At 40.0% G+C, this 16,320-nt stretch overlaps 1 protein-coding gene across 9 annotated transcripts in view; it reads right to left on the reverse strand.

Moving 5' to 3' along the window:
* Positions 1-16,320, reverse strand: part of inpp4b (inositol polyphosphate-4-phosphatase type II B) — a 294,006-nt gene that overhangs the window by 74,930 nt on the left and 202,756 nt on the right. For all 9 annotated transcript variants that reach the window (XM_027145915.2, XM_027145914.2, XM_047812844.1 and 6 more), the window contains one exon: positions 2,044-2,174. In XM_027145915.2, coding sequence (XP_027001716.2) covers positions 2,044-2,174 — 131 coding nt within the window. The remainder of the gene's footprint in view (positions 1-2,043; positions 2,175-16,320) is intronic.

The raw sequence follows: 16,320 nt of genomic DNA on the forward strand, positions 1-16,320 counted from the left end.
TGAGAGAGACGTACACAGATAGATAGATAGATAGATAGATAGATAGATAGATAGATAGATAGATAGATAGATAGATAGATAGATAGATAGATGAAAGACAGTTGAAATGATGAGAGAGAGAGAGACGTACACAGATAGATAGATAGATAGATAGATAGATAGATAGATAGATAGATAGATAGATAGATAGATAGATAGATAGATAGATAGATAGATGAAAGACAGTTGAAATGATGAGAGAGAGAGACGTACACAGATAGATAGATAGATAGATAGATAGATAGATAGATAGATAGATAGATAGATAGATAGATAGATGAAAGACAGTTGAAATGATGAGAGAGACGTACACAGATAGATAAATAGATAGATAGATAGATAGATAGATAGATAGATAGATAGATAGATAGATAGATAGATAGATAGATAGGTGAAAGACAGTTGAAATGATGAGAGAGACGTACACAGATAGATAGATAGATAGATAGATAGATAGATAGATAGATAGATAGATAGATAGATAGATAGATAGACAATTGAAATGATGAGAGACACAGAGATAGATAGATAGATAGATAGATAGATAGATAGATAGATAGATAGATAGATAGATAGATAGATAGATAGATAGATAGATAGATAGATGAAAGACAGTTGAAATGATGAGAGAGACGTACACAGATAGATAGATAGATAGATAGATAGATAGATAGATAGATAGATAGATAGATAGATAGATAGATAGATAGATGAAAGACAGTTGAAATGATGAGAGAGAGAGAGACGTACACAGATAGATAGATAGATAGATAGATAGATAGATAGATAGATAGATAGATAGATAGATAGATAGATAGATAGATAGATAGATAGATAGATAGATGAAAGACAGTTGAAATGATGAGAGAGACGTACACAGATAGATAGATAGATAGATAGATAGATAGATAGATAGATAGATAGATAGATAGATAGATAGATAGACAATTGAAATTATGAGAGACACAGAGATAGATAGATAGATAGATAGATAGATAGATAGATAGATAGATAGATAGATAGATAGATAGATAGATAGATAGATAGATGAAAGACAGTTGAAATGATGAGAGAGACGTACACAGATAGATAGATAGATAGATAGATAGATAGATAGATAGATAGATAGATAGATAGATAGATAGATAGATAGATAGATAGATAGACAATTGAAATGATGAGAGACACAGAGATAGATAGATAGATAGATAGATAGATAGATAGATAGATAGATAGATAGATAGATAGATAGATAGATAGATAGATGAAAGACAGTTGAAATGATGAGAGAGACGTACACAGATAGATAGATAGATAGATAGATAGATAGATAGATAGATAGATAGATAGATAGATAGATAGATAGATAGATAGATAGATAGATAGATAGACAATTGAAATGATGAAAGACACAGAGATAGATAATAGATAGATAGATAGATAGATAGATAGATAGATAGATAGATAGATAGATAGATAGATAGATAGATAGATAGATGAAAGACAGTTGAAATGATGAGAGAGAGAGAGACGTACACAGATAGATAGATAGATAGATAGATAGATAGATAGATAGATAGATAGATAGATAGATAGATAGATAGATAGATAGATAGATAGATAGATAGGTGAAAGACAGTTGAAATGATGAGAGAGACGTACACAGATAGATAGATAGATAGATAGATAGATAGATAGATAGATAGATAGATAGATAGATAGATAGACAATTGAAATGATGAGAGACACAGAGATAGATAGATAGATAGATAGATAGATAGATAGATAGATAGATAGATAGATAGATAGATAGATAGATAGATAGATGAAAGACAGTTGAAATGATGAGAGAGACGTACACAGATAGATAGATAGATAGATAGATAGATAGATAGATAGATAGATAGATAGATAGATAGATAGATAGATAGATAGATAGATAGATAGATAGATAGATAGATAGTGTGTATAAAGGGATGGAGAGAGGTGTGTCTGTTTCCTCACCGGTGAACTTCTCCAGCTCAGCGAGTGTTTCCTGGTAGGTTTTGATGAGATGGCTGTAGCGAGTGATGACGTCTCTCCTCAGGTTGTCCCAGTGTGGTGAGAGCTCACCCAGATCGTTCAGCTCCTGGATCCTGACCAACACAACACAACACAACACAACACAAACACACATTTTACTTTATATTAAATCAAGAAACATTCTTTTATTTTTTGACTTCGCTCTAATTCAAGCAGATGATGTCTTATCAGGAAGCATCAGTATTTCTGTATAATGAACATGTTGCCAGCGATTAGCACACAAGGGTTTGTACCAGTTTGTGGAGCTTCCTCATTGGCCAGAAGTAGTAAACCTGAATGTCAAAGGAAATTGTAACATCTTGTCCTTAACAGGCAAATAAATAAATAAATAAATAAGTAAATTGATCAATCAATCAATCAATCAATCAATCAATTAATTAATAAATACTCTAAATAGAATTTAACCATAAAAGCACTAATAAAAAGTTCAGGGTGAATTAAAAGCCCCCAGTTGCTCCAGTGGCAGGATCCTGTGCTGTCTTTGCTGTGACCCCGGTTCGATTCCCAGGTAGGAAGGTAACCCAGCCACTGAAGACTTAACTCTCAGTGCCGGTCCCAAGCCCAGTTATAAATGGGAGGGTTGTGTAAGGAAGGGCATCTGGTATGAAATCTGTGCCAAATCTAATATTCACTGTAGTGACCCTAAACAGGGAGCAGCCCAAAAAAACACTTATAGCATTTGGTAGACATCCTTATCTAGAGTAACTAACATTTAATCTTATTTTTTTTTTAAACAACTAAGCATTAAGGGCCTTGCTCAGAGGTGGCTCACTGGACCTGGGATTTGAACTCAGAACCTTCTGATCAGTAGCCCAGCACCTTAACCACTAAAGTACCACATCCCACATAAGCCAAACTGTGTAAAGTTTGGGTAAACTGCCCCTGTGAAAGAGAGCAAGAGAGAGAGAGAGAGAGATGTGTGTGTGTGTGTGTGTGTGTGTGTGTGTGTGTGTGTGTGTGTGTGTGTGTGTGTGTGTGTGTGTGTGTGTTTCCACCTCACACCTAGTATTTCTGTACTATACACCAGATCCACAGTGACTCTGAACTGTCCTATTTGTATTTGCAGGCTTATTGCTCAGCCCTTTCAGGCTTATTAGAGCAGCAGTGAGTCTGGAACCTCCAAAGAGGCCAGCAGGAGGAACAGCAGAACACGGGTACATGCTTACAAGAACCAAGGAAAATTCCACCCTGATGTGATTCAGGTTCTAATGTGCCGGTTGATGCCGATCGATATCTTTCAATCCTTTCTGTGAGAACTTCACGGTTGCCTGGTGTTCTGATGTCATGAGTAGAGTGTACAGAGTGTATTGACGAGGAGGTGAGAAAGATAAACAGAAGAAAAGACTAAAGCGCTGCCGCAGTGACCTCTTCTCAGTGAGCTGGAGGTGAACGGAGGGTTTAATCCTATAGGCTCAACAGATAGTCTAACAGAATTGTGGGTAATGTAGGAAAGCGTGCCAACGAAAGAAGTTTCAACAAACGTTTTTTTGAACTTTTTGCATTCAATTAAATATTGGATGTGATTCTACATCATTGTGTTCATTCATTCATTTTCTACCGCTTATCCGAACTACTCGGGTGACGGGGAGCCTGTGCCTATCTCAGGCGTCATCGGGCATCGAGGCAGGATACACCCTGGACGGAGTGCCAACCCATCACAGGGCACACACACACACTCTCATTCACTCACACACTACTGACAATTTTCCAGAGATGCCAATCAACCTACCATGCATGTCTTTGGACCGGGGGAGGAAACCAGAGTACCCGGAGGAAACCCCCGAAGCACGGGGAGAACATGCAAACTCCACACACACAAGGCAGAGGCGGGAATCGAACCCCCAACCCTGGTGGTGTGAGGCGAATGTGCTAACCACTAAGCCACCGTGCCCCCTCATTGTGTTCATTATGAATATAAATTTAAAAGTTGTTCCTTATAAAAACACACTCTCGCTGTGCCCTGAAACAGAAACAGGAAAAACCCTGTGTCCCCCCCCCTTACCTGTGAAAGCACACACACACACACACACACACACACACACACACACACACACACACACACACACACACACACACACACACACACACACAACAAAACTTTTTAATCAAATACCTTCCACAAAAATGAACCAAAACATGGTCCCTGGAGCTAATCCTCATCAATAGTCAGTGTGTCACCGCCCAGGTGTATTGTGGGAGTGCCCAAAGGGCCTGAACAGCAGGGTTGAACTACAGTTAGATTTACATAGGTAATAGGGAGCTTATCTGGCTAAAACAGGTGGTTCTAGCTTCTCTGCACAGTTTGAGAAAACAGACCTTTAATACCGCTCATTAATAAAAAGCTCAAGCGTATTTAATTGTCGAAGAAATTTCCATCGAGAACAATGATTCATTTTCATGTAAATGTGTCTCCGAGACTCCTCGTGGCCTTAATACTTCTAGCAAAGTGATTAGCATCTGCAAACGATACGAGTGCCACCAAACCTGCTGATCCCTTACGAGCGCAGAAGAAAAATCCTGCGGTATCTACCGAAGAACAAAAGGGAAACGGGAGTTGTGTTTGCATGGCAATTTAGACAAAAAATATTGAAAGCGAGAGCCGGAATTATAGCAGGCTTTGAGATGTTACGGAGTCGATAAGCCAGGCGTAACGTACGGTCCCGAGTTCTTTTAGCCTAAGCTCTACGGCGAAAACATCCTGCCTCACGTTATTGATGGTTATCTAGCCAGGCTCTTGTGTTTTCTGTTCACAGTCTGGCCTTTGGCACTCCGTTAAATAAATTACAGTGATTCAATGAAAGCAGCGCTCTTGTGCACACACTCTTAAGGGTCATTAAAGGGTGGTCAGCGCTGGAACCACATTATTTGTTAGCTGAGTGGACAGCTCTGGAGAAGATGGCACGTCTGGGCCTTTAGGTACCGTGAGATAGCCTGAATCCATCATTTCCTCAGCTGGGTGTATTCCAAAGCAAGGCTGTGAACTTTGGTTGCTGCAAAGACTGCAAATACACATGCGTTGATAAAAGCATTAACAGTGGGGCGGTTTGCCAAGCAGTTAAGGCATTTTATAGAAATCACTTTTCTTCTTTACTTCTGGTAAAAGCGTACAGTAGATACGGAGCTGAAGCTTTGGATAAGGAGTGTTTTGAGCCCTCTGCTGAACACGAGGGGAACTACGACAACAGAGCTGCTGCTTGGATGCTTGAAGTATTCGTTTTGGAGACGAATCTTAATTAAACGAGAAGCCCGAGATTAAGAAATGAGTCGGATCGCCGCACGTCGTTATTGAGAATCAGCATCGTCACTGGGTCTTGATGTAGCACCAGAGTCCTATAGGAAAGCGGTTTCATTTCATTATGTACTGAACCAGCTGTATTTGACCGAAATGATAAGAATAAAAGCTTCTTGACTTGAGAATTATATACATTCAAATTCTATGATTATTACTGGTTTTGGTGGGGGGGCACGGTGGCTTAGTGGTTAGCATGGTCACCTCACACCTCCAGGGTTGGGGGTTCGATTCCCGCCTCCGCCTTGTGTGTGGAGTTTGCATGTTCTCCCCGTGCCGAGTTTCCTCTGGGTACTCTGGTTTCCTCCCCTGGTCCAAAGACATGCATGGTAGGTTGATTGGCATCTCTGGAAAATTGTCCATAGTGTGCGTGTGTGCGTGCGTGTGTGTGTGCGTGTGTGTGTGCGTGTGTGTGTGCGTGTGTGTGCGTGTGTGTGCGTGTGTGTGCGTGTGTGTGCGTGTGTGTGCGTGTGTGTGCGTGTGTGTGCGTGTGTGTGCGTGTGTGTGCGTGTGTGTGCGTGTGTGTGTGCGTGTGTGTGTGCGTGTGTGTGCGTGTGTGTGTGCGTGTGTGTGCGTGTGTGTGCGTGTGTGTGCGTGTGTGTGCGTGTGTGTGCGTGTGTGTGTGTGTGTGTGTGCCCTGCGATGGGTTGGCAGAACAGAATGTGGGTAATGTAGAAAACTAGCGAAACTCGAAAGTAGGTCTTATTATATGAGTCGCTCGAGGTGGGTTTTACTTTAAAAGTAGAATTAATGGAAATAAATTGACTTTAAGGTCTGAAAAAAAGGTACTAAAGAATGGAAAGGCATAAGAAAAGGAAAAGCAGGATATGAGTGAAGGATTATACAGGAATAGACGAGGAGTGATAAACACTCTAATCTGAATCGTGCTGCGTCACTTTGACCAGGCTACAGAGGAAGCCTGTCATGTCGTGGCCTTTATTTCATGGTGCATTATGGGAGCTGTTGGCTTTAATCACTGGAGCCTCTGTGCCTGGGGGGTCAACAGCAGCACTGCGATGGGAATCACAATTAGTGCAAGAGCCTCAGATGCACCACTCAAGCAAGTCTTTTCTTTTTCTGGAGAGCAAAAGCCTAGCTGCAGAAAGCCAACATGGTTCAATTTGACATATACAAGTAGCTTTATTTAAATCTAACCTTTAATAGACAGCAGAGAGAGAGAGAGAGAGAGATATATTATATATCTATAGATATATAGCTATATATTAACATAAATATATTGTTATGATATCTATATAAATATAAATCTTTTCAAATAAACTGACGAACAAAGTTTTTTAAATATAAACTACATATTTTGTGTGCATTTCGATAAATATATATATTTATTTATATATATATATATATATAGATAGAGAGATATACATTTTTGTTTTTATTGAATAAATATATTAGAGAAATACCTCTCCTCTCTCCCCCTCTCTCTCTTCCTCCCTTTTCTCTCTCTCTCCTCTCCTCGCCCTCTCTCTCTCTCTCCCCGACGCTTCTCCTTCCTTTGAGAGAGCGAGAGCTTGAGAGAGACATAGAGAGACAGATATATTGACGCCCTCCATAGATTATAGTACTTCTATTGATATGAGCTAGATAAACGTACCGCCCCTGCCCGGCCCCGTGTGTGTGCCCGCGCCCGCTAGCGTGTGTTTGCCTTTTGCGCGCCCCCGCGGCACCCTTGCGCGAGCGTGCGCCCGTTTTGGTGGTGGAGCGCGTTGTGTTGTCTATGTCGCCCGAGCGCTCTGCGCCTCGCGTCGCGCGCGCGCGCGTTTTTTTTCGCCGCTCGCGCTCCTTGCAGCGCGCACGCGTGCGCGCGCTGCATCTCGCGCTCTCTCCAGTCGAAGCGCAGATTTGTGTTTCCCTCTTCGCTCCCACTTTCCCCTCCCCCCTCTCCCCGTCGTTCTATCTCTCTATCCTCTTTTTTTTTTTTTGTTTTTTTTTTTTTTTCTCTCCCTCCCTCTATCTCTATCTCTCTCTCCCCTTTCTCTTCTCTCTACTATCTCCGCTCCTCTATCTCTCTCTCTCTTTTTTGTGTTTTTTTTTTTTTTTTTTTTTTTTTTTTTTTTTTTAATTTTTTTTTTTAATTGTTTTGTCATCTCTCTCTCTCTCTCTCTCTCTCTCTCTCTCTCTCTCTCTCTCTCTCTCTCTCTCTCGAGAGAGAGAGAGACAGAACAAACATGGTGAAATTGTCCTTTGTGAGCTGGAGGTTGTTCTTTCTATAATAACTATCTTCTCTAATGGAGCTGGTGCTCTGTTCCATCATGCGCCGTTGTCATGCTGCAGAATTACTGCACTAATAGTGTGTCAGCTCAGATAGTGGGCTGTGATTATTACCCACTGAAACACTATCAAACACAGTCAAGGCTTTCACATCACTTCTTCATTAATCGATTTCAATTGATTTTTTTTCGGCTTTTTTTTCCCAAGGCGACATCAGAAACAAGACATGACTCTAATGAAACCATTAGCTTTGAAAATAAAGAGAGAATAATCTTATAATACACACACACACACACACACACACACACACACACACACACACACACACAGGAGAGATTAGAGCATGTGGCACGTCACTGTCGACATCAACAGAAGAGTAGACATGGAGCGCTAGCACTGTGGTGTACACGCTGATACACACTGAAGCAGGAGAGAAAAAGAAATGTGTAGAAAAAAGGAAGACGAAGAATAAGCCAGAACGTCCCAGGCTGCTCCGCCACTTTGTCATCACACAAATGATTCAAAAAAAAAAAAAAGGAGCAATAAACACATCTCCGTGTGGCTGAAGGCGTAAGAACATTGTGCCGTTGTGATTAGTGACGTCTGGGATCGAGAATACGCATCAAGCTCAGTGGAGGAAGTTAAAAACTATCACTGAATTATTCATTCATTTGTTCGTTTTCTACCGCTTATTCGAACTACCTCGGGTCACGGGGAGCCTGTGCCTATCTCAGGAGTCATGGGGCATCGAGGCAGGATACACCCTGGACGAAGTGCCAACCCATCACAGGGCACACACACACTCTCATTCACTCACACACTCACACACTACGGACAATTTCCCAGAGATGCCAATCGACCTACCATGCATGTCTTTGGACCAGGGGAGGAAACCGGAGTACCCGGAGGAAACCCCGAGGCACGGGGAGAACATGCAAACTCCACACACACAAGGCGGAGGCGGGAATCGAACTGCCAACCCTGGAGGTGTGAGGCGAACGTGCTAACCACTAAGCCACCGTGCCCCCCTGTCATGTTTTTTAATTCCTTATATTGTGTTGGTCCCACTTTTGCTGCAAAAACAGCCCTGACCTGTCATGTCATGGACTCCACTAGACTACATACGTAAGACCCCTGAAGGTGTGCTGCAGTGTTATATAAAGTATTAGAAAGCAACACTTGAGTAAAAGTACAAGTATCGTACTAGAAAAAGACTTTGGTAGAAGTGAAAGTCACCTTTTAGAATATTACTCAAGTAAAAGTCTTAAAGTATCTGATATTTACTGTACTTAAGTATCAAAAGTCATTTTCTGTTATTTTAATGTACTTAAGTATTTGAAGTAAAAGTAAAAAGTAAAATTTCAGTGATTTTCGGTAGGTATAAGGTGTTTTTAGCCCCTCAGTGAGAATTTAAAAACAAGAAGAGTTTTATATTATATATTATATGACTACATAGTAAGCCAAAAGTTCTGGTATTATTAAATGGCAAAAGTGGACACCAAAATTTTATGCATGATGTAATGATGCCAGTCTTGAATCAGATCAGTTCATGTATGTGTGCATTCTCTACAAACAGTGTGTCCGATGAATGCAGTCATTAATATACTAATATTCACAAGACAAAGACCAAATCAATAAATGTTATTTTTATTTAGTATAGATATTGCATTAATATTTTGTTTGTGCTACAACTCTGGTAATAAGAATAGTGACATTTCACTGCTTTTGGTTGCCGCCGTTATAGATAAACACCTCCAGCTCTGACTGCGCGTGCACGCCGCGCGTACCTGTGCTTCTCCGTACAGCGTGCATGCGTACGTGCAGTGACACTCTAGGAGCAGCGATTCGCCTATGGGGTCAGAATTGTTTCGTTATTCTGAATAAATACACTATGATCCACAAATAAATATAAAGAGTTTCACAAATATTTTTACAAATTCACAAAAAGAAATGAAATTCACAAATAAATAAAATGGGATTTGGCAAATAAAAAAAATATTTATAAATTGTATTTATTGCGAATTGCTTCCTGCTCATTTGTGGATCACGTTCTGTCAACGGGCACTGGAAGTTCAACATGGCACCTCGTGGAAAAGAACTCTCTGAGGATCTGAAAAAAGAATTGTTGCTCTACATAAAGATGGCGTGGGCTATAAGGAGATCGCCGAGACCCTGAAACTGAGCTGTAGCATGGTGGGCAAGACCATACAGTGGTTTAACAGGACCGGATCCACTCAGAACAGGGGTCGCCATGGTCGAGGTTGTGTTTGGGAAGAGTGTATCACTTCTGTGAGATACTTTGTATATACAGTATACCTTAGTAATAGTACACTAGCTCGCTGAGAAAGCTCTTTTTATACTGATGGCCACTGACGATCCTGGAGGCGGAGCTAAAGTAAGACCCGATGCACCTTTACATATAATCTCTCATCAGATTTTTCCTCCCTGATATCATTGAAAACATTTCATATCGTTTTGTTTCCACTGTTTGAAACAAACTGTTTCAACCGCATTCGTACAAACGCTTTCGTTTTCGTTTCGATTCAGACCGACTCGAGCTTACGACCCAGCCGCCGCCTTTCAAAGAATTAAATCTGCTACAAATGACTGAGGATTGTGGGATCAATGAAAAGTCACACATATTCAGCAAGATGGAACAAAAGCCGTAGAAGATGCGTCAAAGGGTGGCATCTGAGAACGAAGCACTAATTGGGGATTCGGGGGACAGAAGAGACAGTTCAGTGAGAAAGGGGGGGAAGCGAGAGGGAGAGAGGCACATGGGAACTGTTGCCTAGCAAAGGGTCAGCTATGGGAGATGTGGTCCAGGAATGTGTGTGTGTGTGTGTCTGTGTGTCTGTGTGTGTGTGTGTTGTGTGTGTGTTGTGTCTGTGTGTTTGTGTGTGTGTTGTGTGTGTGTGTGTGTGTGTGGTGTGTGTGTGTGTGTGAATAAAATAAAAGTGCATTTAATTTAAAGTGCATGCTCCTCAGCCAATACCGATTAGTCTTGACAGGATGGCTGTGTCATGTGTGGTGTGTGTGTGTGTGTGGTGTGTGTGTGTGTGTGTGTGTGTGTGTGTGTGTGTGTGTGTGTGTGTGTGAATAATCCAGCATTTAAAGTGCATGCTCCTCACCCAATACCAATTAGTCTTGACATAATTGTGCATATGAGTATGCATCCGTGTGTGTGTGTGTGTGTGTGTGTGCGTGTGTGTGCATCCGTGTGTGTGTGTGTGTGCGTGTGCATCCATGTGTGTGTGTGTGTGTGTGTGTGTGTGCATCCGTGTGTGTGTGTGTGCATATGTGTGTGTGTGTATGCATCCGTTTGTGTGTGTGTGTGTGTGTGTGTGTGTGCATCCGTGTGTGTGTGCATACGTGTGTGTGCGCATACGTGTGTGTGCATCCATGTGTGTGTGTGCGTGTGTGCGTGCGCATACGTGTGTGTGTGTGTGCATACGTGTGTGTGTGTGTGCATACGTGTGTGCGCATATGTGTGTACATACTTGTGTGCGCATATGTGTGTGCATACGTGTGGTGCGCATATGTGTGTGTATACGTGTGTGCGCGTATGTGTACGTGTGCGTGTAAGCATACGCGTACATGTGTGAGCGTATGTGCGTACATGTGTGTGTGTGAATGTGCGTGCGTGCATGCGCGCGCACGTGTGGGTGTGTGTGTGTTGTGTGTGTTGTGTGTGTGTCAGTGTGTGTGTGTAAAGCTTGTTGGTAGATCAGATTTTGCCCCCAGCTGGACAAATGCATCTAACAAGTGTGAAATATTTACAAATGAGTAGTTTTTGTTTTTTCTGGAGGCCTAATGAATTGCTATGCCCAGTGTTTGTGTGTAGCATACTTTTGGTAGATCATATTTTTATGGGGTCAGAATTGTTTCGTTATTCTGAATAAAATACACTATGATCCACAAATAAATATAAAGAGTTTCACAAATATTTTTACAAATTTCACAAAAAGAAATGAAATTCACAAATAAATAAAATGGGATTTGCAAATAAAAAAAATATTTATAAATTGTATTTATTTGCGAATTGCTTCCTGCTCATTGTGAATCGCGTTCTGTGCATTTATGAATCACGGCACGCATTTGTGGATTGCGTTCTGTGCATTTGTGGATTTGAAACATTTCTAACGTCAAGACGTGCACAAGAATCCACAAATAGGTGGACTCCGCCCACCGTCTACAAATGCACAGAACACAATCCACAAATGTGTGCTGTGATTCACAAATGCACAGAACGCAATCCACAAATGCGTGCCGTGATTCACAAGTGCACAGAACGCGATTCACAAATGAGCAGGAAGCAATTCGCAAATAAATACAATTTATAAATATTTTTTTTATTTGCAAATCCCATTTTATTTATTTGTGAATTTCATTTCTTCATTTCAAAACTCTTTATATTTATTTGTGGATCATAGTGTATTTATTCAGAATAACGAAACAATTCTGACCCCATATATTTTGCCCTCTACTAGGCAAAGGTATATCAAAAGTGAGAAATGTTTACAAATGTGTAGCTTTTTTTTTCTGGAGGCCTAAGGAAATGCAATGCCCAATATGTGAGTGTGAGTGTGTGTGTCTGTGTGTGAAATGTTTACAAATGTGTAGCTTTTGTTTTGTCTGGAGGCCAACTGAATTGCAATGCCCAATGCTTTGAACAGTGTTTGACTGTGTGTGTGTGTGTGTGTGTGTGTGTGTGTGTGTGTAGCATCATTTCGGTAGATCATATTTTGCCCTCTGCTAGGCGAAGGCATATGCCCAATTTTTGTGTGTGTGGGGTGTGTGTGTTTTGGGTGCGTGTGTTAGTGGACATTTTATGTGTGCATTTTTGTGTCTCTATGTATGTTCATTGCGCTGAAAAGGGCAAAAGTGTGACTTATTGCCCCACTAAATGTGGCCAAAAAACTTATTGTGGTCAAAATGACCCAAGCTGTTCCAAAACGCAAAGTATATATTGTTCTGAACACATAGTTCAATGAAAATAGACAAAATTAATTTTGCTTGCAAAGTTCATAATTTGGAACAATCGTGGTAAATTTTAGGCAAATATGTGGAAGAAAACCCAAGTTATGACACATTGAAATCTTCCAGCCGGGTCAAAAAGACCCAGGTAAAATAGGAAGGTTAAAGGCCTCTGCAGGTGTTTTGAGTCAATTAGCTGATTAGAGTGTGGCACCAGGTGTCTTCAATATTGAACCCTTTCACAATATTCACATTTTCTGAGATACTGAATTTGGGATTTTCTTTAGTTGTCAGTTATAATCATCAAAATTAAAAGAAATAAACATTTGAAATATATCAGTCTGTGTATAATGAATGGATATAATAAGATTACAATAACAAGGTTCACTTTATAAATGAAATTAGTGAAATAAATCAACTTTTTGATGATATTCTAATTATGTGACCAGCACCTGTACATCAGATCTAAATTTGCTTTGAAAAAGGGGTTTTAATGTACACCTCTCAAACATCTTAAATGTTCTGTAACCTTTCTGTCTTTCAAACTAGGACAAGGTTTTGACCGGCATCTTTTTGCCTTACGCTACCTGACAAATTCTAAAGGAATGCCTATGCCAAGTCTGTACCAGGACCCAGCTTATGCGGCCATAAATCACAACATCCTGTCTACCAGCACACTCACTAGCCCAGCTGTCAATTTAGGTGGCTTTGCCCCAGTGGTTCCAGATGGTTTTGGAGTGGGCTACGGTGTCCATGATGACAGGATCGGTTGCAATGTTTCCAGCTACCCTGCCAGGAACGTCCACGAATTTCTCAGATGTGTTCACAAGTCTCTGGAGGACATTTTTACTGTTCTTGAAGGAAAGCCAATTAAATCCAGCTAATCTAAATACTAATGTGCTTCAGTGGAATGAGAGTGGGTTTTGAGGTTTAAAGGTTAATGTTTATATTAACAATTGTTTGTCTGCAGTTGTTTGAGTAGATCAGATCCTCTGTACTTTCAATTCTGCCTAACAATCAATTAACATGTTCTGCAAATTTGTACAGGATGTTCAAATGTTCACTGTACAATTTGAAATTTATACACTTTAAATTGGTAAATGTAAAATGTAAGTACTTTAAGTTCACATTATTTAAAAGTATTGCTAATTTAAAAGTGAAATCAATGATTTGGTTCAAATACCTCAAAATGTGCCTTGGTGTAGATTAGGTTAATTGTCAATATTTTACCCCACATGGAATAAAATAAGTTAAAGTTGTTTCAGCTGCTACTTTTGCTTTAGCAAGAGCATTGAGAACCTGTTTAACTGAGCAAGATATTTGTGCATGTGACATCTTTTCATAAAACACTTGATTCATACTATTGAAATAGACAACGTTTTATTTAAAAAAAAAAAAATAAGAAAAACAGCAGACAAGCCAGAAGTTACTGTACAAAATGCTGAAAGAGAAACAAACTAAATGAACAGTGTGTAGAAACTGTCGAAATTAGATCAGCTTGATTTTAAAGTGGAGGCCGATGAGACTGAAGACGAGACACTTGAGATCCTGTACCAGGTAGTAGAACACACGGAGGCCTTCTGGATCCCTGAGAGGGAAGACAATGATGATTAAATTAGTACTGCATAATGTTTAGTTCATTCAAATAATTAGGAAAACTCGAAGGCTAAAAGTTTACATGGGTCTTCAAGTTTCCAAGGAGGTGTTACTCATGTAACCCTTCAATCATATATTCAAATCTATAGACATGGTCTTTCATGTAGTAATTCATTTCATTGTGCATGATCCCACTTAATTTATTAACAGTGATGTGTATGAGTAGTTAATTAATGTGCCAGGATTTGAATACAAAAAAACTTTTTTTTGTATGCTTGTTATTCCCCATTTTGTGCATAATGAAGCAAGCAGTTTCAAAATTATAAATAAAAAATAAATAAAAACAATCAGGTAACTGCAGCTTAGGTGTTCCCAGTTTATATTAAAAGCAACACCATACACACCAGGTTGCAATAGTCACTGTGCTCAGTTGGAACATTCAGTTCTGTCTCAAAAAAAATTAAAAATGAAACCATGCATATATCTACAGACTATTATAAACAGGCATGCTTCGTCACAAGGATATTAGTGTGATCCCAAAGTTCATTCAGGTTAATGCCTGAACTGGTGCTTCTATATTAAGTCTATGTGCTGATATAATACTTCTGTAAAAGATATGCGGTGCATTAAATTCTGTATTTAATTTCATTATATAGCATCTGCCAAACAAACTTTTGTACCACCACTGTCAGGTGAGAATGTTAAATTTTGTTTAATGTTAAATTCAATTCAATTCAAGTTTATTTGTATAGTGCTTTTTACAATAGACATTGTCTCAAAGCAGCTTTACAGAACATAAACACAGAGCAGAAGGTAAACATAATTAATGATAAAGGAAATAACGAATAATAAAAGAAATAAGAATTAACAGAATAAAAATTCTAGATTATTATTAGATGTATATAGTTCACAGTGTGTATGTATTTATTCCCCTATGAGCAAGTCTGAGATGACTCAGGCAGCAGTGGCAAGGAAAAACTCCCTTAAATTGGTAAAGGAAGAAACCTTGAGAGGAACCGGACTCAAGGGGGAACCCATCCTCATATGGGTGACACTGGGGGTGTGATTGTAATATACAGTCAGTTAAATGTTGTATTGGTGTGAGGTTCAAGGACTTCTGATCTCCTGAGTACCACAGAGTCTAACTGGAGATGTCTCAGGATTCTTAGAGTCGGCCTCGGCTCAGTGGACGTCCAAAGGCTTCGTCCCACAGAGGACGTTGGGAGCTGGTACAGTGTCTGGATGCCTCGGGATGGGTACAAAGAGAGAAGCAGTGGAAAGGGATTAACATATCTGCTGTTCATAAAAATGTGCTGGTCTGATATACTGGTGCATGATATTATGGGATGTATTATGTGTACGCCTGACTGAAGAGATGAGTTTTTAATCTACATTTAAACTGGGAAAGTGTGTCTGCGCCCCGAACACTATCAGGAAGACTATTCCAAAGTTTGGGAGCTAAATAAGAAAATGCTCTACCACCTTTAGTAGACTTAGATATTCTGGGAACTACCAAAAGCCCTGAGTTTTGTGATCTCAGAGAGCGTGAAGGATTGTAACGTGTTAGAAGACTAGTTAGATACATGGGAGCTAAACCATTAAGAGCCTTGTACGTAAGTAGCAGCAGTTTGTAGTCAATTCTATACTTAACAGGTAGCCAGTGTAGAGTTGATAAAATTGGGGTTATATGGTCATACTTTCTTGTCTTAGTGAGAACTCTGGCAGCTGCATTTTGGACTAACTGTAACCTATTTATTAAAGATGCAGGACAACCACCTAGTAATGCATTACAATAGTCCAGTCTAGAGGTCATGAACGCATGAACTAGCTTCTCAGCATCAGATACAGACAGGATGTTTCTCAGCTTGGCAATGTTTCTAAGGTGGAAGAAGGCTGTTTTGGTAGTATGGGCGATATGATTTTTAAAAGACAAGTTACTGTCTAGTATAACACCGAGGTCTTTCACTGTCGAGCTACTTGTAATAGTACATCCCTCTAAATGGGAGTTAAGTTGTGAGAGTTTATGTGCACTGGTTTTTGGACCTATGAGTAGTATTTCTGTCTTATGGAAGTTTAGGGTCAGGGTGTTAATTTTAAATGTTAATTTT

This window comes from Tachysurus fulvidraco, chromosome 4 (genome assembly GCF_022655615.1).
Source record: "Tachysurus fulvidraco isolate hzauxx_2018 chromosome 4, HZAU_PFXX_2.0, whole genome shotgun sequence".
NCBI lineage: Eukaryota > Metazoa > Chordata > Actinopteri > Siluriformes > Bagridae > Tachysurus > Tachysurus fulvidraco.